Source organism: Neofelis nebulosa, chromosome 2 (genome assembly GCF_028018385.1).
Source record: "Neofelis nebulosa isolate mNeoNeb1 chromosome 2, mNeoNeb1.pri, whole genome shotgun sequence".
Taxonomy (NCBI): domain Eukaryota; kingdom Metazoa; phylum Chordata; class Mammalia; order Carnivora; family Felidae; genus Neofelis; species Neofelis nebulosa.
The window spans coordinates 142,163,779-142,188,579 of record NC_080783.1 but is presented as its reverse complement, the minus strand read 5'-3'; the positions used below and the strand labels follow the sequence as shown (position 1 = coordinate 142,188,579).

Genomic DNA, 24,801 nt, shown 5'->3' with positions numbered 1-24,801 from the left:
CTTGGAAAAGTAGTCCATGTTCAGTGACATCAATTCATCACCAATACTCCTGTCTTCCATCCTCACCATCCAACCAAGATGCTATAACATTCTAGCTAAATCCCCAGTTTCTTCCTAGTTTTTACGTCTAATAGATACTTCTGATTCTTGTGTTTTCAGACCTCTCTGCTTCTCTCAACACTTTTAATCATGTCCTTTTCATTCCTCAATGTCTGTGACACTGCTCTTCTCTGGTTTGCTCTGATTTTTCTCTGATTTTCCCAGGAGCTCTTCTGCCTCCACCTTCTCTTCAGTGCTGAGGTTCCTGAGGGCCTCTGTGGCCTCACTCCTCTCACTTTGCATACTCTCTCTGGATAGTTTCATTCCCCTCATCATTTAATCTGCTACCTTTTTGTTGATGACTTCTACTCCCAACCTCTACCCCCAACCATCTGCTGGACCTTTGCCCAGATCCAACTCATCCTAAACTAATCACATCACCATCCCCAGACCAGCTTCTGCTCTTGTGCACACTTCTTCATCTGGTGGCACCAACTTCTGCCCTGTTACCAAAGCTAAAAGCCTAAAAGTCATCACTGATCCATACCCATTCCCATTCCATTGTCAAAATCCTCAGCCTAGAGACCTAGGAACTGGTACTCAGTCTGAGTGTGGGCAGGATAAGCCCTCAGATTGCAAAGAGGGTAGCCAAGGGACATATGAAAAACTGGTATGGGAGGAAGCTGGAGTCAAGGACTAGAGTCCTAAGTGCAGAGAAATAAAGCAACCAGGTCCTAGGTAATGAGAAGGAACCCAAAAGGGGCTAGGAACCCAGAGCATGGAAAATAAAGAACTGTCACATTCATGTGTCCGAAAAGATTGGACATCAGTAAGTCACCAGCTCCAACTGTTTTTAATTACTTCCCCTTCTTTGTGAGTTTGTTGTCTATTTTCCTCATTTGACTGTGGGCTGAGGATGATCGGAGGCTGTGTTTTACATAAGTGGACATCTTTTCTCCATCCCCTCTCTTTTACCTCCATAGGTTCTAGGCATAGTCTGGTCTTAAAACTCCATCCTGCATCAAATTCAAACAACGCACACGTGAAAAGCACCTGTGTCTCTGTCATATCTACATATCAATATAGATATATTTCTACATATACACTTTTGAAGGCCCTGAATTTTGCTTTTGAAATTATTTAGCTTTGAGTAGCTCACTTAATGAATGATCCAATATGATTTCTTAGCAATCATTGCAAATACTTAGGAATGTTTGTAAAGTTGGACTGCAAACTAGCTTTTGAATTTTAAATTTTATGAATACTAAATTTAACTAAACTTGAATAATATTATCTTCCTTAAACATTCAATGTAATGCTTATTAATTTCAGTTTCAAAGCTTTTTCTTTGTATTTCAGAGCCATAATTTTTTTTTATTTTCAAGTCTCAAACATTCTTGTAGGCCTCTGCAAAGCTACACCTATCACTTCAGAGCCTAATAAATAAAATGGCCAATCCATCCCATTCCACCCCATTCTCACCACCACTCCTAGTGGCCACTGTCAACTCATCTGAAACCACCTTGACTTCTCCAGAAAGTCTTCCTTCCCTCACTACCATGCTCTTTCAGCCTTCCTTCCCCATGAATTAGGTGCTCCTCCTAGCTGCTAGTAGAATTCTCAGGGCATTCATTTATCATTTTTATATTGGTTTACTATTATTTGTAATGTGTCTGTTTCTCCACTATACTGTAAACATAAAGCATAGTAAGCATAAAGATAGGCTTTAATTTTGTATCTTCACGGCATGGTGCACAACAGATGCTCAATAAATATTTTATAGTAATTAATGAGTAAATTAACTATAATCTAGTGGGAAAAAGACAGAGTATATTGAGGCTTTAGGTTCCATGACGTATGTCTCTACAGATATAATGGTGGCTTACAGGAAAGGAGTGGTCAGTTCCACCTGGGGACAGGAAAGGTTACTGTTCGAAAGAAGACAAGGTGATGGTCCTGAGGGTGAGGACAGTGTTTGTGGATGGAAAGGGAGGGCCAGGAATTCCAGGTGGAGGGAGGAATGTGAAGAGAGAGTGACTAGAGACATAGCCAGATAAGAACAAGACCAGGAATTTGGGGGAGAGGAGACAGGAGGAACAACAGCTTGAGATGCATTTTTATATCTAGTTAATACTCTCTTTTTCGATCTTGCTAATAGTAATATTCATTATTCATATATTTACTAAGCTCCAGTAATGTGCTTATACCATATCTGCAATTCTTGTCCTAGCTCTTTCCAGTGGAGATGGTAAATGATGGGGGTCTCGTATTCACATCTCTTTTACCATTTACATCTCAGAACAGTGCCTGCCCCCTCTAGAGAACTCTCCATGCATATCTAGTCACCGACTGTCTGACTGATGTTGCCATAAATTATAAAATAACTTTCCCAGGGATCTCCTCTTCCTTTGGTTTCCTCCCCCATTATCTATTCAAATTCACATGGATTGTTCCTGCCAAAAGAACCGGAAGAGACTATAAGTTTATTTGAATGGAAATGTAAAAACATTTCTGGAAAAAAGGTCAGAGACCAAAATGGCAAGTATCCTCCCTCTCTGTCTCTCAATCACACACGCACCCCACTGCTTCCTATGCCAACACATTCTCTTAATTTCCCAAATAACAAGTAACCCTTCCATGTCACAACCGGGCTCAGCACTGTCAACCCAAGTTCAAGGTCTGATTAGGCCTCCTTAGAAAGACTGGATATATAAACAGGGCTATGGAAAGGGTATGTCCCTATCATTTCCCATCATGTGTGGTTGGTCTGGGAGTGGGGGGAGGGGATCCCTGGGCCTTGATCTGTATTCAAGAAATGGATAGAAGGACCTAGCTGGCAGCCAAAAAGACTCTATACTAGGTTTCTGTTTGGGTTCTCAAGGGATAAGAAATATGTCTGTCCTTTGGGACTACATATTATTTTTTGCTAAGGAAGAATAAAGGATATTAGCTACTAAAAAAAAAAAAATCTTGTTTGAGCAATATTTGCTGATGCTTTAGACCCAATAGATTAATCAAACAGATACCACTCTGCCGACACACAAAAGAATGTTTTTGTGAGTTGAGATTTTTGTTTGTTTTACTTTCTCCGATTCAAAAAAGACCATCTGGAAAACAGTATTATTTCTAAGCTGAGGATCTGTCTAACACAAGGGTAAATAGGTAGCCTCAGGTTAAAAGTGTATTTACAGGGATGACATGGCCTTTGGGAACTGGTGGAAGGTTCTGGAGTGAAGGATGAACTGCTGTTTTGAAAGCACCCAGACAGAGGTGAAAAGCAGATGAAGCTGTGGATAGACAGTACAGGCTTGCTGTGTTCAGTCCTGGGCTGCTGCTACAGGAAATCCAGATTTATCCAGGAGGGAAGTTGTTGCTGGGCAACTGGGAGAATGTGGATTTGAAGTATGTTTGTTGCAACCTGACAGTTGTTAAGCATCAGATGAAAAGAGAGGAAGCAGGCTTCAGTGGTGAGGGGGCAACCAGGAGGGGACACCCTGAGTACCAGGAAATGCGTCATGAGTGGAGAATTCAGACTAAATCACTCAGGGTTGGGGGAAATGCCAAACTGTCTCTACCAGGAGAGGTCACAGAGACATGCTGTCTCCCAAGACTGGAAGGGACAGAGCATCTGAATGAGAGGGTGGGCTCTGGAGTATGTGAACAGACAAGTGATGGGACTTTGTTTGGCTCCAAAGAAACTAGGCCTTTTTTCCTCTGCTGTGACTTTAGTCCCGATATTTGTGGCTGATGAAAGCAAAACTGAGTGTGGAATCTAAGGGCAGTTGAAAGGTCAATGCGTGAGACAGACTCTTGCTAGTCTGAGGGGTCTGAGAAAGGAGAATGTCCTACCTAAGTGTTTGAGCAGAACATTTCTGGGAGTGTAGCAATGACAAGGGAGCAACGGGGCCTCTGCAAAGTGGCTGCATTCTTGCTTTGGTAAGAGCAAAAATGCTTTGTTTCAAAGTGCTTTTCCATCTCTTCTCTAATGTGAATTTCACTATCACATTAGACAACTAGCATAGGTCTTATTATCTTGATTCTACAAATGGGGAGCAAGTGTGTAGCAAGTAAGCAAACTGTCACTTAAATGACAGCAAGTTAGGGGCCAACCCAGAGCCAAGACCCAGTGTCCTGACCCCCCAGATCTGTGTGTGCTCCAGCAGGCTGCCCAGCCTCTGGTCCTCTCACTACTGCGTCCCATGCTCAGGGGAGAAGCTGATTACTTCATAAGGAGAGCTAAGGAAGAATCTGTGACTATGAGACACTTGAGGGAAGGACATATACTAATAGTAGGTAAGAAAGAAATTTTAATGCAAAAGTTCTTAACCTAGGGCCTGGCTTCACAGACTCCATGAACTCCTACCCTGTGTGTCTACGTGAACTTCTTTTTCTTTAGGGAAAAGGTTTAGGGCTGTTATCAGATTCTGAAAGGTAGTCCTAATTCATAAAAAGGTTAAGAACTATCTGAGGCCAAAATCCTTCTCAAAACCAGTTTACCCTGGAGAGAACCTGATCCCTAATACATTGGTGCTCAATCTGTATCTGCTAAGCAAAGGCCAGGACCCAGGACCTGTTATCAGAAGAGCAACTTTCGCAGGGGTCCTCTTGTGTCTGATTTTCATTTTGACCTCTCAGTATTTTTTTCCTTTTAAATTGATGAAAATAACATCTCATGTATCATGAAAACACACTCTGGCCTCCTGTATGCCTGGGGCCCACAAGAAATCTAAGTAGACCAGTAACGATCAAGCCCATTGACCAGATGCACATTTAATGTACATTAATGTTTCTCTTTCCTATTTATTTCCTCTTTATTTCTTTACCGAAATCCATTCACCCAGTGGATTTTGATTGTAATAGATACATGGTTTTACAGATGCAGGCAGAACAAATACTAATGCTATAAACCAAATATACTTGCTGTGAGCTTTATAATTTTCAAAAAAAGCAAAAACCCTAATTTCTGACATCATTTTATTTTCATCCAACAGCTGCTGCCCCTCGCCCATGCTGCTGGCACTGGGTATCACTCCTTTCTCTCCCTCCCTCCCAAAACTCACACAGAAGTGGGAGAAAGTTGTCAGTCCAAAGATTCAGAATCGGGAGGGAGAGGAAATCATGAGGTTAAGTCATTAACGGAACCTCATTATAAATTCCTGGAGACTGGGGCTTTTCCAGAGAATTGTGACACAGCACCATTATCTGAAAATTGAAATGCGCTAAGTTGAATTTAACAAACTGCAATGAAAGATCCCAGAGAACAGAAACCATGGCCGCCTCACATGGGGCAGTCCACCCACATTTATTCCCCACGATTCAGCAACTTAGGGAGCAGAGCCAAGAACAAAGCAGGACATTGAAAGGCGCATATACGGTCAGCCCCCCAAGACCGGGTCCTTCCGCATTCCAATCAGTGTTCAGCTACCCCACAGTGGAAGAGATATAGGTGAAATGAAGTCAGAAAAGTAAAAACTGACAGAATAGTGGCTGAGGGCAAGTAAGGAAAACTGAACTGTGCCACACTGAAAGCGATTGCAAAGGGGAAAACCGGGGGCCAAAATGCCCGTGAGGCCAAATTTCCTCCATCAACATCCATTGAGAAGGGGGAAGGGAGGGAAATTCAGATTTCCCAGCAGTGTGGCAGGTCTTGGCACAGCCTCCGTTCCCCTGCCGAACTTCCACAAATAAACATTCAGAGCAGAAGGGACAGATTTGCTTCTCAGCAAGATTTCAAAGCTGTGCAGCAGAGTCGGAGAGAAAACAGGAAGGACCTTAGAGGGAGGAGAAGGAGGAGGAGGGGCATGCAAGCCTTGGGCCAAATCTGATGGGAAACGTCCCAACCCCTCACCCGAAACTGACATACCATTTTTTACGAGGTGTGCAACGTTTCAGGTAGCGTTGGCGCGCACGCTACTTGATACAGATACCGTGGGCCCAGGCCTGAGCTGCTGGTTTTCCAGCTAGGGGCATCAAGCCCGAGAAGACCGCAGGTGAAGGCAAGCTCTTTCAAGCTATCTCCGCCCAGCTGAAACCAGGAGGGCCTAAATCTCCTCAGAGAAAAATCCCGCCACCTGACAGTCCACCTAGGTCCCTGGGCTTGAGGCGCGCGTGCGCGTGCCTGCCTGTGCGCACGCCCTGGCAGGCACGTGCGCTTGGTGTGCGTGACTGTACGTATAGGGACGGGCGGGTGGGAGTCAGGCCGCGGATACCGTGTTGGGATTATTTGAGGATGAGAACACTGGCTTCTGATCTCCAAGGGGCCGAGGGAAAACACAGCTGGCCCCAGTTGGTGCTAACGGCCAAACCCTCCTCCCGGATTCCCTCAGCTGAACCGCCGGGTCTGGAGGTTGCACGCCCACCCACTAACGCACGCCCCCACACCTTACACCACGGGGCGGGGATTGTCACACCGGCTTGCTGACAGTGCCCCTCTTTCTTTGTTAATGAGCACTAACTTGGCATTTAATAAAACCTTATTTGCACACTGGCGGACACGCGTATGAGAAACAGCCCAGGAGAACAGAAGGTGCAGCATTCCCCCGTGCTGCAGCTAAGCGTGGCTGCCCGCCAACCAGCTGCAACAACAGCCTAGTCCCGGAGTGGCCCCCACCCTTGGCCTCGGAGCAGCCCCTGCTTCCCTGATGGCAGTCTCAGAGGGTCTGAGGGTCTTCCCTGAGCCTTTCTCTGCTGCCTCAGGGTTGTTTTTCTGAAAACACTGAGAAGATAGGTACAGGAGCAGTAAAAGCAAAACTCTGGTGTTCATGCCTGCAATCTCTTTTGGGTTTCCTTGTTAGTTATTATTATTTTTTAATGTTTAGCCACTCTATCCATTTTTCAAATGAAGAAGCACATTTCAAGGGCACCAGACAGGGTGTTTGTCTTCTTTGCTTGCACTCCATGCGTCCTGTCTTGGTCTCGTCTTTCCCCACAGAGAGGAGCAGGAGCAAGAAGAATGCTGGTAGGGGGTCCTCTTGGGGACCCACTTCCTGCTGAGTTTGTTTTTTTTCCTCCAGGGGGTCTCTGGGGCTATGAGCTGTCTTTGTTAAAAGAATGGCAAGGAGGATGGGATCCACAGCATCCTGGTCTTATGGGTGATCAAATGAAAGCGCTTTGAAGCCTTAGTGGCATTTGGGATACTATTATTATGCTTCATCTACAGAAACTGAGACTGTAAATCAAACTCCTATGTTCTAGGTCAGTGATTCTCAACCTGGGAATCAAACTTCTATGTTCTAGGTCAGTGATTCTCAACCCAGCTGGATATTGAAATGATCTGGGAAGCTTTTAAAAACACTAAGGCCCACTGGGAGTGGGAGCCAGGCATTGGTAATTTTTAAAAGTTCCCCAGGTGGTTCAATGTGCAGCCAGGCTGGGAACCACTGCTACAGTGACCAAATGTTGTCAGTGTTGGTTTTTCTAACACCTTTTTGCTTATCTCAGGCTGAGAGCTCAGTGAGGGTGGGAGGGCTCATGGCTCAAGGCTCACGGCTGGAGACTTGGCCTCAGCACAGTGCCTAGCCCCTTGAAGGCACCCGGTCAGGTTTGAGTGCATGAACACATGTACAGAGGTTGTGAGCAACCACGCAGGACAGGTCTCAGGTCAGTGAGGACGACCAGCCAGAGTTCTCCTCTGGTTTCTGAACTCTAGCACTTACAGAAGGAAAGACTTTCTGGTCGTTCTGAAGCCAGTGACCTGAGTTTGGTTCCAGTCCCTAATGGAAAGTTTTGCCTAGGTCCCCCTTTATCCTGCTACAAGCTGTTTTCCCAGTATTGGTGGTCATGCCCTAAAGGTACATTTGCCTATTCCAGAAGCCAAGGTACTTCAAAAAGAGATGCATAACCCTGTCTTTTTTCTAGTGACCAGAGGATTTCACGATCCTGGGTGCCCAGGGCCCTTTAACACCTCTGCAAACACAGGTACTAGTCCCTAGCTGTGCTGGTGTTCAGCTGTCCAGAATAAGGGATCTTTATCACCTTACTCCCTCTTCCGATTCTAAAAGCAAACCAAGGAATGAGTCTAAAATTGACTCCCTTTGGAATTTTGGACAGAGAAGTTTGAACCACATGCCTTTAATTCTCCCTGCGGCATGGGGAGCCAAGAGAGCTTTCTGGGGTCCTGGGCTCTCAGTGGTGATGGCATCCATAAGTACTGACCCCTCTTACCACTCTGGAGACCCACCCGATGAGATGGAGCTGGGAACATTGTACAGTAACATTCTAAGGGAGAGTCACACTTCGAAAGGAATGAAGTATAAACTCTGCCAGAAATGGAGGGGTCTTGTTTTATTTTGTTTTATTTTTAAAAGCTTTCAGCTTGCTTTTTAAGACAAGCTGAGAGTGGATTTTCTCAGACTTGAGAGAGCAACCATAAAAAGGCAAAACACAAATTCCTCTACGAAGTTCTCATGATTGACGTATTCCTACAACACAGTTTCAGAAAGTAAAATGCAGGCACAAGAGGGGCACCTGGGTGGCTCAGTCTGTTAAGTGTCTGACTTTGGCTCAGGTCATGATCTCACCGTTCATGAGTTCGAGTCCCACATCAAGCTCTGTGCTGATGGCTCAGAGCCTGGAGCTTGCTTCAGATTCTGTGTCTCCCTCTCTCTCTGCCCCTCTCCTGCTCATGCTCTGTCTCTCTCTCTCAAAAATAAGCAAAAATTGAAAAAAAATGTTTTTAAATGTAGGCACAAGAAAAAACACAATTGGATCCTAGAAACGTTTATATATACATGAGCTATATATATAGTTATTATATATAACTATATAATTATTAAGTTATATTAAGTTATATATAATAACTATATATAATTATATGTATAACTGTATATAGTTATTATATTATTATATATGTCATCTTCTCTGAAGGATTCTAATTTTGAGTGTTTCTTAAAGCACGGCCTGCAATGATGTCCACTGGAATCCCTTAAGGTAACAGGGCAGGTTCTGGGCCCAGCCCAGATCTCCTGCATCAGTCTCTGGGGATGGCAATTTGGAACTTGCATCTTTTACCAGCTGCCCTGATGATTTTCATACACTCTGAAGTGTGAGAACTGCTGCTCTTCACCTCCTTTTTATAATTCCTGCTCATCCTCCTAGCAAAAGAGGAGGTATTATCAAGTCCCAAGAAGTGTGTCTGAGATGCAGTTCTAGAACACAGGTTTGAGCTAATTGAGGGCTTTCCAAATTTTTGAGACTATGAAGTTTTCTGTTACTCTTTTCTACCCAGAAAAGGCAACCTTTGTGGTCAAGAGCAGACCCAGAGTGTGAAGCTCTCATTTGTTGAAATTTATTAAATGCTTTACATTTATTTTTCCATGTCTCCCTTGTTAACATTCTATACAGTATTATATTTGTTTTATACATGAGTAATGGGGCCAGTAAAGGTCAGCTATCTTATGAAATGGTAGGGCAGGGAGTCAAACCAGGCCTTCTCCTTTCCACCACTGCTAGCAGTGGTAGAGAGGATTTGTCCCACATTTGGAGTGGACTCAGACCTGCCCCATAACTAAGGGTGAACCTAGCCACGTAACTACATAACCACATAACTTTTTTTTACTTTTTTAATTTTTTTATTAAATATAATTTATTGTCAGATTGGTTTCCATACAACACCCAGCGCTCATCCCAACAGGTGCCTCCTCAATGCCCATCACCCAGTTTCCCCTCTCCCCAACCCCCCATCAACCCTCAGCTTGTTCTCAGTACCTAGGAGTCTCTTATGGTTTGCCTCCCTCCCTCTCTGTAATTCTTCCCCCACCCATGGTTCTCTCATAACCACAAAACTAATGGTGAACCCAACAGTGACTCCTGGGTGCCTGGACAACTGCTCTAGATATATTATCAGTCAAGATTCCTTAGGTCTTTGGAGCCTGGAGTTTCCTTAAGAACTGTGAACACCAGGCTCAAGCCCTCCTGACTGTCAATCTGTGAGTCCCTGATGACCTGCGACAGGCTCCACTGCACCCAGGAATTACCTTCCACGAGGTAAGCCGCTAAATGCCTCCCTTACCACACGGAAGAGCTTGAAGAAGTCCACGTTGGCATACAGAGTGTCTTCCACCCACTGGAGGGTGCCCTGGGAGAGGGAGCACATGGCATCACGCACTGTCTGTGCCCCACGGCGCTGGCTAAAGATTAAGAAGCGCTCCAGGAGGGCCTCGCTGCAGGCGATGTCCTTCAGTGTCAGGTCTGGGACTCCATGAGCAAACTGCAGGCAAGAGAAGCAAAATTGGAAACTTCCCTGTAGGAAAATACTAGCCACCCCAAAGGTGTCCATGTCCTAACAGACAGAAACTGTATATACATTGTGTTGTAGGGCAAGGGGAATTAGAATTGCAGGTGGAATTAAGGCTTGCTAATTAGCTGACTTTTAGACTAGGAGATTATTTTGGATTATCTGGGTGGACCCAATGGAATCACAAGGGTTTTTTGCTTTGTTTTGTTTTGTTTTTGTTTTTGTTTTAAACCTAGTGGAAGAAGGAGGTAGAAGACACAATGTCAAAATAATGTGATATGAGAAAGACTTGACTAGCCACTGCTGGGGAGGCCACCAGCCAAGGAATATTGGAAACTGGAAATGGATTTCCCTGTAGATTCCCCAGTAAGAAATGTAGCCGTGCCAACACCTTGACTTTCAGACTTCTGACCTGTAGAACAAGAACATAATAAATTTGTGTTGTCTTAAGCCACTAAGTTTGTGGTGGTTTGTTACAGCAGCCACAGGAAACTATACGCTCCCAAGCCTCATTTTATCAGAGAGCCACTTAAAATGTGAGAGATCTGTTCTTAGCATGATGCTAAGGTACCATCAGGACCTACTCCCCTGAAGCTGAGGAGTGGGAGTGGCTAGGATGCATTCAGAGTGATGGCAAGAGACCAACCCCCTCTCTCCTTTCTCAATAGATTTAGCAAATAAAAATACTGGATGCCCAGTTAAATTTAGATTTCAGATAAACCATGAGCACATTTTAGTATGAGTATGTTCCAAATAGAGTCCAAATGGGACATACTTACGCTAAAAAATCATTTGTTTATCTGAAATTCAAACTAACTTGGATATCCTGTGTTTGATCTGGTGACCCTAACTGCTGGATAGCCCACAGCCTACAGCTCCTGTGGAGCTCATGGGCAGTGACTCTTGGACCCTGAATCACAGTCCCCATGATGGCCTCAGAGACCAAGGAGACCTCAACCCTGCCCAGGGAGCCTTGGCCACCTAGGATACTAACTGGCCTCCTGGAGTCTTGGACTCCTGACACCCAGGTATTGTGAACAGGTTCCTGAGCTTCCCTGGTCTCTGTAGTCTCCTCAAACCTTCAGATTACACAGTTCTCAGGGCAGGAGAGCAGGGCAGGTTTAGGCTCTACTACTTACATCCCTCCACCCCACCCCATCACCCGCTAAATGAGGCACAGGTCATGGCTGACATTGGGTTGATGTGGACTCCATCAAACTCAGGGGACTGTAACTGGGTGCATGTTCCAACAGAGACTTTCTGTTTTGCCCACACTCTGCTTCTTATCCCCAGGCAAAATCCCACCCCCAACCCTAATCCCAGCATCTAAAACATTCTGAGGTGGAGGGAATCAATGAGCTCACTTTGTCCAAACCTCTAATGTTCTAGGGGAAAAAAAGCGATGGAGGAGGGGTTAGGTGACTTGAGAAAATTACACAGCAGGCTAGTGGAAAAGCTGGGATACCACAGAGGTTCCAGCTCAGTCTTTCATTCAGTGACTCATCCATTCAATGCCCTTTCACTGAGTCCCTTTCTGCAGGGACTAAAACAGTTACTGGGGATACAGAAAATAAGGTGAGTTTTCTGCTCTCCAAGGAGTTTATCGGTTAGCTGGAAATGCAGGCATTTAAAGAGCAGGTAAGTGCTAAAGTGAATGCACTGAAACCAGAGCACAGAAGAGGGAAGTGTTAAGAATAGCCAGGGTTTACGGAGCGTTTACTGTGTGCCAGGCACTGTTCTAAGTGCTTTACATATATTAATTTTTTGACCCCCATAACAATCAAATATGGTAGGCACCTTTACTGTCTCCATTTTACAAATGAGGACACAGAGGCACAGAGTGGTTATTTAACTTGCCTGAGGTCACATAGTTAACTGTGCCGCCATGCTGAGATTTGAACCGAGAGCTTGTGCTTTATCACTACCTCTTTGCTCCTTGTTGAGTAGGGAAGAGGAAGGGGGCAAGACAAAGAAAGGAGGGATTATGAATGATTTCATTGGGGAGGCAACACTTGAGCTGGGCCTTGAAGCAAGTCCAGGAGTTTACAGAGCTGGGTGTGGGAGCGGGGTGAGGGACAAGCCAGACAACTATTCCACTCTCATCGTCTAACAATTTCCTAGATGGAGGGAGACCTGCTCAGATGCCAGGCAGAGAGGACAAGGAGGGGCATCCAGTCCTGATGGTGAAGAACAAAATCCCATGTTTGCTGAGAATGACCGATCAGAGAGCTGTAAGCCACACACGGTTTTTTAAATTTAAAGCAATCACGGGGCACCTGGTGGCTCAGTCAGTTAAGCCTCTGATTTTCGGCTCAGGTCAGGATCTCACGGTTCATGAGTTCGAATCCCACGTCGGGCTCTGTGCTGACAGTTCAGAGCCTGGAACCTGCTTCGGATTCTATGTCTCCCTCTCTCTCTGCCCCTCCCCCCGCTTTCACTCTGTCCCTCTCTCTCACTCTCCCAAAAATAAACATTGAGAAAATAATAATAATGAGTTTAAAGTAATCAACATTAAATCACATTTAAAATTCAGTTCCTCAGCTGCACTAGCCCTGTCTTGAGTGCTACCAGCCGCATCCGGCTAGTGGCTACCATATTGGACAGCACAGAGAGAGAACACTGCTGCCGTAGGGGAAAGCTCTGGTGCACGGTGCTGGGAAGGAGTTGCACAGCTGGATGCAGACTGAGTTAGAGATCAGCAGGCAGGTGTAGCCCGCAACCAGGCTGAGAAGCAGGGAGGGTATGGGGGGGCCCAGAGAGAGCTGGGACAACAGGATTGGCCCAGAGAGAGATGGGACAACAGCATTGGCACCTGCAAGCAGCAGGAGTTTGGGGTTCCCGACTCAAGCTCTCACGTTTGCTGATCAGGGAAAGACCAGCTTATCAGAGCAAGCAGCCTAAATAATAGCCAGTGACTCTGGCCCCTTCTCCCCATGTGAGAGGCTCAGCTCTGATGCCAGCAGCACAGCAACTAGAGATCCAAATGTCACGCCAGTGAGGAACTGGAAAGAAATTTCCCCTAAATTCCTGCCCTTATCTCCATCTCCCTTTTATTACCAACTGGAAGTCATCACAGGCATTTCCAGGACTTAAGTTTTATGAGCTAAGAGAAAGCAAAGGGGAGAATGAGCCATCAATGCTGCAGCCACCACCCCCTCAGGTGGGGGTGGGAGGGAGAGCAGAGCAGGGCCACCAGGCCTGACTTTAAGGGTCAAGGCCTGGGTGCTGTGGGCACTGAGTCCCAAGGGCCCTGATGGACCACCTCAAGGCTGACCCTCTGTTCCCCTCAGGTAGTTTCAGGGAAAACCTCAGGGTTTGAGAAGCCAGAAAAGCAGGTATGGGCTTCTTTACTGCTGTGCAGGGAACCAGCTTGAAAACCCCTTTCCACAGAGCCAGCCCTGCCCAGGCGGGTGGGATCCCCCTCCCTCCTCTGGGCTCAGACTTTATCTCAGGACTGACACCGGCTCTGAAATTCTCTGTTTATGTCTCAGTCTTCCCTGGGGTCTGGAGGAGGTGCAGACCTGGCCAGGAAAGGCAGGAGGGGCGTCTGCACTATGGGGCCATTGCTTATCTTACATTCTCACCGTGTTCATCACGCCAGGAACCCACAGGCCCAGGAGGCTGGGCAGGAGCCTGTGAGGCCCAGACTTTCACAGATGAGAAAGTCTTGTGTTAGTGGTGAACACACTGTGAATGCCTATAGGAGATTATGAAGGTGCATGAAATAGATTCTGGGGGGATTAGGTCAGAATGTGCAATGCGGATTGCCTGGCACCGAGAAGAAAACATGCAGGAAATCAGAGGTCTGCCACCCGGGCAGGTTAGCTCAGCACACTCAGACACCGCATGCGTGGCCTGTTTTCGCACCGAACTCTCCTCTTCCAGTTATTTCCATGGCTGCCTTCTGTTCAGGCAGGTCTACTCAGATACCACCTCGGCAGAAAGGCTCTCCCTGACTGTTTCATTTCAGTAGGCCCCCACCCCATGCCTCCCAGCTCCTCCCGAACTCCCAACTCTGTCACGTTTTCTTCCCAGCACCTATCTTAACCTGGAAGCACTTATTTGATTATTACTTGTTGTTCCCACAGGAATGTAAGCTCCCAGAGGCAGGGGCTTGCCTGTATTGTTCACACTGTAGTCTGGTACCTAAAATGTCCCTAAGTATTTGATGAATACATGAAGAAACCCCAGTTTCCTCAAATATAAGAGGAGTCTGAGCTACGTGATCCCTAAGGTTCTTTCCAGCTATAAAACTCTGAGCTGTTTGAAGTGTTTCCAGGATTTGGCCTGCTTCAGAATCCTATGATGGGAAGGCCCATTATCTCAAGTGACCCCCAGGTATTTTTCTGAATATTTGGAACAAAGCATGGATTCTGAATGTGAAAGCAAGAAGGAAAAATAATGCAAGGTCTCCCCTGTTTTTCTCAGGCTCAGGGCTCACCTTTCCACTCCAGGGACCAGTGACATCCACCCACCTGCTCAGGACGAACTTGGGAGTTGACCAGAAGGTAGACGACTGAGTCAGACAGGCCAATATTTTTCATGAGAAATAGCGTCAGTGTTTCTTCATCTTTTAGGACATCCCGAATTCGTATCCCTCTTCCTGCATATGAATGAAAGAACAGGGTGACAAATGGGGAAGGAGTCAAAAAAGGAAAAACATGTAGAACTGATTGGAAACATTTCTAATTGGCTCTCAGCAGAAGACTCCGTTCTTGGGTTCCCTCGGAGCTTGGAGGTCAGGGCTCCTGCCAGTAGGCTGTCACCAACACAGTCACAGCATTTACTGCTGACGCAGCCTGGCAAAACTTAGTGAGAAGGCACAGAAGGTGGAAAAAGTTAGCTCAGGGCAGGGGAGGGGTCATCAGATGCCTGGTGGAGTTGGTCTGTAACAGTGACTCTCTACCGGATGGGGGTGAGGAGCTAAAGTGGGGCAATTTTGTCGCCCCTGGAAATATTTGGCAACGTCTGGAGACATTTTTGTCTGGGGAGGTTCTATTGGGTAAAGGCCAGGGATGCTGGTCACATTCCACAGTAGACAGGATAACTTCCCTCCTCACTACAAACTGAGGAACCATCTGGTCCAAAATGTCATTAGTGTTAAGGTTGAAAAAAACCTAATCTAGGGTCAGAGGACATACATGCTGTGTCCACACTGTGTTGTCACAGGGTAGAGGACCCTTCCTGGCATTTCTGCCATCTCAGCTAAGGCTCTCAGCTCAGGGTGTTGACATGGGCAAGGAGAGGTGGGGCTGTGTGAGGCAAGAAAACTTCAAGTGGGAAAGAGGAGATGGCCGATAGCCTGGACTTGTAATTTCATGCTCTGATCGGCCCCAGTCACATTCTCTCTGACGTCACTCAAAACATACTAGAAGCAGAAATTAAAAACAAATTTTTTTTAATGTTTATTTATTTTTGAGAGAGAGAGACAGCGTGAGCAGTGGAGGGGCAGAGAGAGGGAGACACAGAATCAGAAGTTGGCTCCAGAGGGCGCTTGGGTGGCTCAGTGGGCTAAGCCACCACTTCAGCTCAGGTCGTGATCTCACGGATCGTGAGTTCAAGCCCCGCATCAGGCTCTGTGCTGACAGATTCGGATTCTGTGTCTCCCTTTCTCTCTGCCCCTTCCCTGCTCACTCTCTGTCTCTCGATCCTTCAAAAATAAATAAACATTTAAAAAAATTATAAAAAAAAAAAAAAAGAAGCTGGCTCCAGGCTCTGAGCTGTCAGCACAGAGCCCAACATGGGGCTTGAACTCACAAACTACGAGATTATGACCTGAGGGTGGGTCAACCCCAAGGGCCTGCCCGTGCAACTGGGCAGATGCTTAACCAACTGAGTTACCCAGGCTCTCCAGAAGCAGAAATGTTTTATCAGGAGGCATAAAGGACTCCTAACAGTTAAGGTGACCCTGCAGCAAGTGATTGAACCCTTGTGTCTGTACTTGCCACAACTCACAGGGTTATTGTGAGGGTGACTCGGGGTAAGGACTGTGAAGTAGCTAACTCCCAGGCCTGAAAACAGCGAACCCTGGATAAGTGCTTGTTCTGAATGTGTTGTTATTATTCTGACACCTCCCGGGGGATTCACACCCAGGGTACCCACCTCCACTGCCTGCTTCCAGGGCCAACACTCAGCTTCAAGCAGGCCACTGCCACGGTTCGTGAGGCCCTGGCCACCAAAGTAGGCTATAGGCCCAGATATTTATGAAATCATTTCAACATCAAGGGAAAGCATCTGTGTTACGTGAAAATGCCTCTGTCTATATCCCAGCTCCCCTGGGAGCCTGGTTGACAAATTATCTCTTAGTGCTTCTTTAACTAACTTTACTTATCAAATGCCCCTGCTCCCTCCTGGTCCTAACACCACAGCACCCCATCCTCTCCCACCCCCCCACATTCTCTCCTCACCAGGCGACCTAGAGGCCTGCCCTGCTGAGTGCTTGACAGCCTTCACTTCCGTTTTTCAGGTCGGTCCTCTCCCTGCAGGGCTCGTCCAGATTGAGGTTGCTGCTGATTGCCTCTTAAAAGAGGGTGGGACAACACCACAGGCCTGCCCATGCAACTGGGTCAGGGGCACCCGGCCCCAAGTCTCCCCTCCACAGCAGCCTCTCAGACGTTGTGCCACCAGGGAGTCCAGTCTCCCCACCTTCCCCATAGGGAAAGCCCAAAGGCTTCAGGGGAACTGGAATACAAGAGGGAACCCTTCTGGGAGCAGGAGGGGTCTGAAAGGTGCTGCTCTATTTTATTCTTGCCTTCCCCTTTCCCTGCTAACGTGAGTCATGTCGTCTTCCAAACTCTGCTTCCTTTCTTCCTTCCCCTGAACCCCACCTCAGTTGTTCTTTCTCCCAATCACTTCTTCACCTATAGCATTATGTCATAGACTGGCTTAGTGACACCCCCAACACACACACACACACACACACACACACACACACACACACACACACACATCTCTGGAGAGTAGAGGACTATAGACCCTGCTTTCATGATACCCCTCATCATACCTAGCAGTGCTGGGCACACAGCTGTAAGCCCTTGAAGTCACCTCTCTCTGACACCCAGCATGAGAGCCTGACATGGAATTAGGGCCTCGATAAATGCCTGTGGAGTGACAGGAGGCACCCAATAAATACCTATTGTTGGGACCTGAGATTAGGGACCCCATCTGACTGTTGATCAATTCGTTATTCTTTAACTAACTCACCTGAACTTACATACAAATATCTTGCTTGGAGAGGGTAGCCATTCCCCCCCCACCCCAGGTGACTGGGTTGCTGTGGCCCCAGGGAGAAGGGGCAGGAGTGTGCTGGTTCCACACACCTGCAGAGGGGTGGGGGCCACCCTGTAGGGAGAGTGTGGGGCCCAAAATGTAAGAGGTGGCTGATACCAGACAGAAGCTCTACCAGACTCCTGAGGGAGAAATGTGAACTGGGGGCCTGAGGAAAGAAAAATAAATTTTGTTTAAAATGTGGTTCTTCTTGTTCTCTTCCCTGGGAAGAGGCTGGGGGAGGGGGATGCTGAGGCCCATGGAGCTGAGGGGAGCTGAGGGTTGGGGTGGGAGAGAAGCAAGGAGAATGTGTAGGGCTCATGGGAAGAAGGTGTTTGAAGATGATTGGGAGACCACAGAGCTTGCTTGGGGGTGAGAGGGGAGGGGGCTTCATGTCTGGTGTTTTACCATTAATCCTCCCCTGCTGAGAATGCTGCACTACAGGTTTGCTAGGAAAAGAAAAGGCCGCCTGGGTCAACCATCGGCATACTTTCCCAGGTGACTGGGAACTGACAGGCAAAAGCACATACCAACGATAGCCGCCCACCTCGCTCTCAAAGGCTTTACCCTCCAATGGAGCTTTGGGTTGAGGACAAATGTTCACAGTGAGCAAGGTCCCCAAGTGACCCTAGAATGGACCCTAAAGTAGTCTGCCATGCTGATGGTGGACCCCAGTCCCTGGCCTAGAATTCCTTCAGAGACTTTGGGGATGGTCCCCTCTCATGGCCACCAAGGTCAGGGGTTCTGCGAAATCTTTGCTTCCAGCCCCCAAATTCCTTTGGGCAGCCTTGGCTGACCCTGTCTCCCCAGACCGCCAAAACTGCTCTCAATTAGAGAATTTCCCTCACAGCCTGGAGGCCTGCAGAAGGAACCACCTGTATGCCAACTCAAAAGTAGGCCCGTGCTGGGGTTAGCAAGTAGTGACTTTGGTTCTCATGTACACACTGTAAAGACCACAGAGAAATTGTGGTTTGAAATGACTTCCTTTACATTTCCTCCCAGCTGGACTCCATCTGACAATCAGATACTGAAACGAAATGTCTGCCTCCTTCCAGATCCCACTGGATGAATGGGGTGGACAATCACTCCAGCGGTTGGACAGCCCATGTTCTCATCTGCTTCTTTAATCCTGGGCAAAAGTGTTCTCTGTTTGCTGCCTCTCCCCCTTTTTTTCTTACCATTAAAATGTTGATTTTACTCACACCTTACTTAGCTTGAGCTAAGTAAACTCTTCTATCCAGAGCAGCAAAGAAGGTAGTGTTTATAATCTGGTTTGTAGAAAGTTACTACACAAAGAACATGTGTCACTATTTTTGAAAGAATTAAAATGTCATGAAGTAATCTTAACATGCCATCTGAACATGCCCCTGTCCTTCATTGCTCCAATAGGCAGAGGAAGGAGAAGGTGGCCCGATGGGAATTCTCCTAAAAGAACTTTCCCCTCCTGACTGTCCTGAGCTCTGGAAGCCCTCCTGCTTCCCTCCACCGCCCTCCCCAGGGTATGGTCACTGTTCTCTCAGTCCTGGGAGCCCTCGGGGTGACCACCCACTCTGACCTGTGTGTCGAGCTGCATGGGTGAGGAGCCCCAGAGGGCTGATGTGTGCCATTCTCCCGCTCGTCTTGTTTGGAACCCTGAGCAGGAGCTGTTCTATCCAGCCCCTCCTATCCCCTTGGTAGACTCCTTGCTCGTCCCTGTCATCCTCTAAGGTCATCCTGAGAGTCACTGCCCCCCATCCCTATCCCAGGAACATAGGATGATCCAGCATCTCCAAACTTCTTCCTTCCCAGCCTCTGAGCCACATCCCTTAACAGTTCCCACACTGGCAGCCTTTTCTCTGCCTGCAGGACTGTAAAGACTGGATTTCTGTCAAGGCTTGCTCCCTCCCCGATGCTCATTTGCACTCCTGGGGGCAGGTGGGAAGGGGGATAGGGTTCCAGCTGGTGCCCAGGCTTCTGCCATATCCAGCTCTCACTGTTTCTGAGCCCAGGTGGCTCTCCTACCCTGATGCCCGGCTCCTCTATTCGCCCGCACAAACTCAGTGACCCAACGGCCTGGCCTCTCTTTCCCTCAACCTCCCCATCGCCTACCTTCACCTCTGCTCTACTTCAGCCACCGTGGCCACCCCCAGGGGCTCGTTCTCATTGCTCCCGCCTGCTGTGGAAATCCTGAATCCACATAGCTCACTCTTTGAAGTCACCAAGCCTTCCATCCTGCTCAGTTCCCCAGTCCTTAAACAGGATCATGGAACTTCAGGAGACCTCTATTCCTTTGTACCCCCATTTCCTCCCGGCCATTTCAGCACTTCTGGCATCCCATCATCCATCCTTATACAGCCTGGACCCGATGCATGTCTTCCAGTCACTGCCCTCAACCGCTTGCCTCCTGGACTTTCTGCAGCACCTCCCTGTATCCCCCCCAGGGCTGTATCACCCACCTATGCACCTGCTCTGCCTTAGGGTCTGGGATGCTGAATATCCCTGGAAGAAATGGAATGATCGTATATATTTATGCCACAATACACATATGCACTCTGACCTCCCTGGCCCCTTACTTGGCATTGCTTCCACACATCTTTGGCTAGCTTGCTCTCTAGTGCTCTATGAAAACAGTTCCACACCTTTCCTTTTACCTCTTTCTTCCTGCTTCCACATCTAATCTAGCTTCATACTTCCCAGAGTACAACCTGTCTCGGCATTTTCCTTTCTGTCTCTAGACTTACCTGGAATGAGAACTTTCCTGCCCTCTTCAATTTCCTAACTTCGAAGCTGATGGAAAGAGGAGTCCTCCCCAAGGTGAACTTCATGCCACCTCTATATCCATTCCTTCCTGCCTCCTCTAGTACCTTTTCCCATCAAATCTCCCTGCTCTTTCCTGTGCCTTCTGTCTCCCTGATGGATGAGGCAAGTGATGGTTGAGAACACGCAAGAGCAGCACACCTGCAACTCTCTCAGGGTGAGTCCGGAGGGTGTCCATGAGTTGGGAAAAAGTTTGAAGTTCTTTCCAAACATGGCCAAGGTGCTGGCTCTCTGGTGCATCCATAAGGAGTTCTTGAAAATCTCGAAACACTCGTGCCAAGCTGTAAGAAAGACAAAGCTTCATCAGGAAAGATATCGTTGTCACTTTCATAATAATAATAACACTCTTGCTATTCTTTAAGATACCACATGCTTGACCCAGCTACTACATTATGTATCCTTATCATACTGTGAAGGTCAAAGGAGAAAAGGACATTTGAACTTTGTTGTACATATAGGCTAATAGAGCTGGTGAGCAATTTGTTTCGTTTTCTAGTTTTGGCAGGGCTGGGTCACCTCTCAACCCCATGCTCTGTGTGTCTTCTGTCCAGAGAAGCCTTAAGCAGGATGACATTAGAAGATATTACTGGAAGTTCTTTCCAACCATTGCCACTTCTCTGACACCTGCCCTTCCAGCCATTCATAGGCAGGGACCGCCATGCTAAATCTCCAATTCCTCCCTGCATGTGTACATGCGCGCACGCACACACACACACACACACACACACACCCTCTCCCATGGCTAACTGGACAACAAAATGAAACTGAACCAATCAGCTATGTTCCCAGGAATTTGAATGGTAGTCAAGGATGCTCTTATGATTGGCCAGGGCAAGGTGCTCTGAACTAGACAACCAGAGCCAGCCTGGGCTTTGAGAAGCAGGGACATTGGTCCATGGAGAGAGGTGAATGTAGTAGATGCCCAGAGAGGGCCAGAGGGCTGAACCCTGTAGGCCCAGACAGAAGAGAGCTGGTCCCCAGCCGTCCAGTTCTTGTCCTGAGGCCTGCTTGGCTTCCCTTGACTTTGCAAGGAGGTCTAGTGTCCAAATCATATATTTGTCTCTAGAGCTTCAGCTTGCTTGAATGGGTTTCTGTGCCTTGCAAGCAAAAGAACCTTGAATAAGTCAATATTTCACCTGCAACAAGTGTGTGAAATGTGAAACCTATATTTCCTGGTTCAAATGCCAAGTACAGCTGGAGTCTGAAGCCCTTCTTCCCCAACTCCCTCAGATTATAGACACCTCTAGTGCCAGTCCACCAAAGCTCCATCTAGCCTCCACTGAGGCATCTCCAAAACTCTTCTGATCCCACCATATAACCCCATGGGATCTCTATGGTTGGGTGGGTGTTTCCTCTCACGTACCTCAGGGAGACTCAAGCTGAAGTTGTAGATTACAAGTTAAAATCTCCAGGTGGTGTTTGCAACCACGTGAGCCCAACTAAAATGTCACCTCCCTGACATTCTTAGGAAAACAGATGTTCCCTCTTCTATCTTCCTATATTCCAGGGATTAGCGAACAGATACATATTATAGGCTAACAGGCCATAAGTCTCTGTTGCAATGACTCTACTCTGCCATTGTAGGGCAAAAACAGCCATCGTTTGTTCCCAATGGGGAAGGCTACCTCTGAGCATTGGGCTGACTTGCCAAGTGCTCCTTTTCTTGAGTCAAAATACAGGTTTGTCCTAGAGGAATTATATCTGGAGCTCCTCTAAGGAAAACAACCGGAGTAACCAAATATCCTTTTCCATCTGACCTGTGTTGTTATACAAGTATAGTGAAGCCCACTTTCCAACAACCCCTTTTGGTGTCCTTCAGATGTAAGCTGAAGATCAGCTCAGTGGGTAAAGGACAACCCTGTGAGCATTCCTGAGCCTCTGTCCATAGGACATGCTCACATTATGTTCTCCCACCTCCTGCTCTGAAAGGGAATTCCAAAGGCAGATTCTCTTTCTATGTGATTTGACTTGAAATTAGACCCCAGATGAGAGGTCATTAGCCTGGAGTCCACGACACCCCCCAATTCATATGCACAATGTAATATTTTATGTGTGTGTCCATTTTGGGGGATGGGGGTTTTCATCGGTTTCTCAGAAGGGTTGTTAGCTCCTCAGGTTAAGAACCAGTGCTCTCAAGATTCGGCGGAATCTCAACACTTACATGGAGTTGTTATAGTTTGACACAATTCCAGGAGATTCTCCCGGGGTGGGACTTTGAAAACAAGGATTGTTCACATTGCAGAACATCCCCTGAAGCCACGGCAACATTCCTGCTGAGGGCATCGCCTTGTTGGGAAAATGGCCTTGAGGACAGGAAATGAAGACAAGGAGTTAGTCTTGGGAATCACACAGGATGCTGGTTCTAGTTGCTGGGGCCTCTGCAGGAAGGATCCTGGCCCCTCTGGTGTTTTCCTTCATTCGTCAACATTTAAGAAGCAGGAGCCTCTAATAGATGTCAGGCCCTATGCTGAGTACCAGAGACAGGCTCTCTCCTCTCAAGCTCCCAGTGTAGTGGGGAGACAGACAAATGTTCTAGTAGAGGTACGGAGGGAAGTGTGGAGGGGAACAGAGGAGGGATGGTGGAGGGATGTTAGCTCACGATGGCTCCACAGTGTTGCTGACACTTTAGGAGGAAAGGAGGTTCATCTATTCCTTATGTTCTTATGAGCACCTACCCCAAGCATGCAAGAAGGCTGCAGGTTATGGGCTCCTTGGGGTGTAAGCAAGAGTTTGATGAACAGGAAACTGACCCAGAACTTGAGGCTTAAAACTCATGACCAATACAGTAAAAAACAAGAATAGAGGACTGAGAAGCTTTGTATTACTCCTGAGGTCTGCACGTCAGCTGCTCAGAGGGAGAAGATGTCATCCTGGCTGGAAACCATGACATAGTATAAAAGAGGCACTCACAGCCTCATTCCATGTCCCAAGGTACCTCTGGGATCCAAGAAATAATATATGACTACATGTGGCTGTACAGCATCCCTTCTCATTTTTCTCTAGCACCGTATATAACATATCCCTAGACTGGTCTCCAAAATAAACTCATTTATAATCTGCTTTTAAAACCAGTAAGAGTTTAAGTATAGGAAAAAAAAGAAAAGAACTGGCAGAAACAAAAACTAATTTCACAATTCTTCAGTAACTACATACAAGTATTTGCAAGATGTAGGATTAAAATATTAGTTTGTATGATGCTAATGAATCTCTGTTTTTTGCACTGTAGGCATGAAATGATAAGTAGATCCAATCTGGCACCCTTAGCCCCCAAGGCTTTCCTAAATGAAAGGATTGGACCTCTAGGCTGGCCAGGGCTACCCCCCTCCATTATGCTTACATTCATGTTGGCTGTAGAGCGGGTTGACATTCCTTAACCAGATCAAGAGCAGAAATAAAGATAAAGGCCATACAAGTTCCACCACAAAGCGAATCTGGAAAAACAAAACAAAAAGAAGGAAGAGTGATGCTAAGACATTACTGGAAACACACCCAGAAAAGACACACAAATCAGCACCTATCTGTGCAATAGGGTTTGGTTGTGGTCTATTTCCTAAAGGACTTCCTCCTTTTGTCGCCTCTCCCTCATTACCTCTATCCTGACATATTAAACCAATAAGACTTTTCGTCCATTTGGGTTCTGCTCTGCCTCTATTTTAGGAAACTGCATTAACAAAGATTTTCAGCAAGGACCAAGATGGGTGCTTCAGTACTTTTCAGATGTCACTGTGCACGTGAATACAGACTCTGTTCTGTAGAGGCCTACCGGGATCTCACATGTCTAACAAGCTCCCAGGTAATGATAATGCTTCGGGTAGCAAAGATTTCATTATAACCTCTCATTCTGCAGATGAGGCCCAGAGAGGGAAGGTGACCTGTGTAGTGTCAGAATAGCAGTGACAACATCTGAACCAGAATCCAGCCTCCTGTCTCCAGAACCAGTGCTCTTTCTGCATCTCTCCACTGCCCTGCCTTCTTCTAGTGCACACTAGACCTTGTGTGTATCGCCAACGAATGACCTTGCATATGAGGTCACTGAATGAATGAGCAAATGACTCCTAAGTACTGTGATCCATAGCAAGGTCAATAAAAATCTGTTTACCGACATCTTTCCTTCCACAATTTCTTGTTGCTTAAAGGAAGAAAGCAGGGCATACTATTGTGAGTTTTTACAATTCTGGCTGCTGCTAACAACACATGGTTGAAAGCCATTACTAAAATATAGGTTCAATTAGAGTTTAAGGACTTGACTCCAAAGGAAGAAGCAATTGGTTGTTTCAGCCATATTCTGTGGCATTGCACAGCCATATTCTGTTGCAGGCGTGGGACTGTGGGAGGGAAGAAGAGGAGGGGGCATGTGAATTGGGGAAATGGAATAGCAATTCTACCCAACCCCCACTCCAGAGACCTTAGGAAGGAAACTCCTAAGATCTGAAGGAGAACTTTTGCTGATGGCTAAGAATAGAGAC

At 46.9% G+C, this 24,801-nt stretch overlaps 1 protein-coding gene across 3 annotated transcripts in view; it reads right to left on the bottom strand.

The window, feature by feature from the left end:
- ABCA4 (ATP binding cassette subfamily A member 4) overlaps nucleotides 1–24,801 on the bottom strand; it is a 132,350-nt gene that overhangs the window by 99,794 nt on the left and 7,755 nt on the right. For all 3 annotated transcript variants that reach the window (XM_058716508.1, XM_058716510.1, XM_058716511.1), the window contains exons 2-6: nucleotides 23,673–23,766; nucleotides 22,497–22,638; nucleotides 20,477–20,616; nucleotides 14,749–14,876; nucleotides 10,049–10,246 (exon numbers count right to left, since the gene is read on the bottom strand). In XM_058716508.1, the coding sequence (XP_058572491.1) occupies nucleotides 10,049–10,246; nucleotides 14,749–14,876; nucleotides 20,477–20,616; nucleotides 22,497–22,638; nucleotides 23,673–23,766 (702 nt within the window). The remainder of the gene's footprint in view (nucleotides 1–10,048; nucleotides 10,247–14,748; nucleotides 14,877–20,476; nucleotides 20,617–22,496; nucleotides 22,639–23,672; nucleotides 23,767–24,801) is intronic.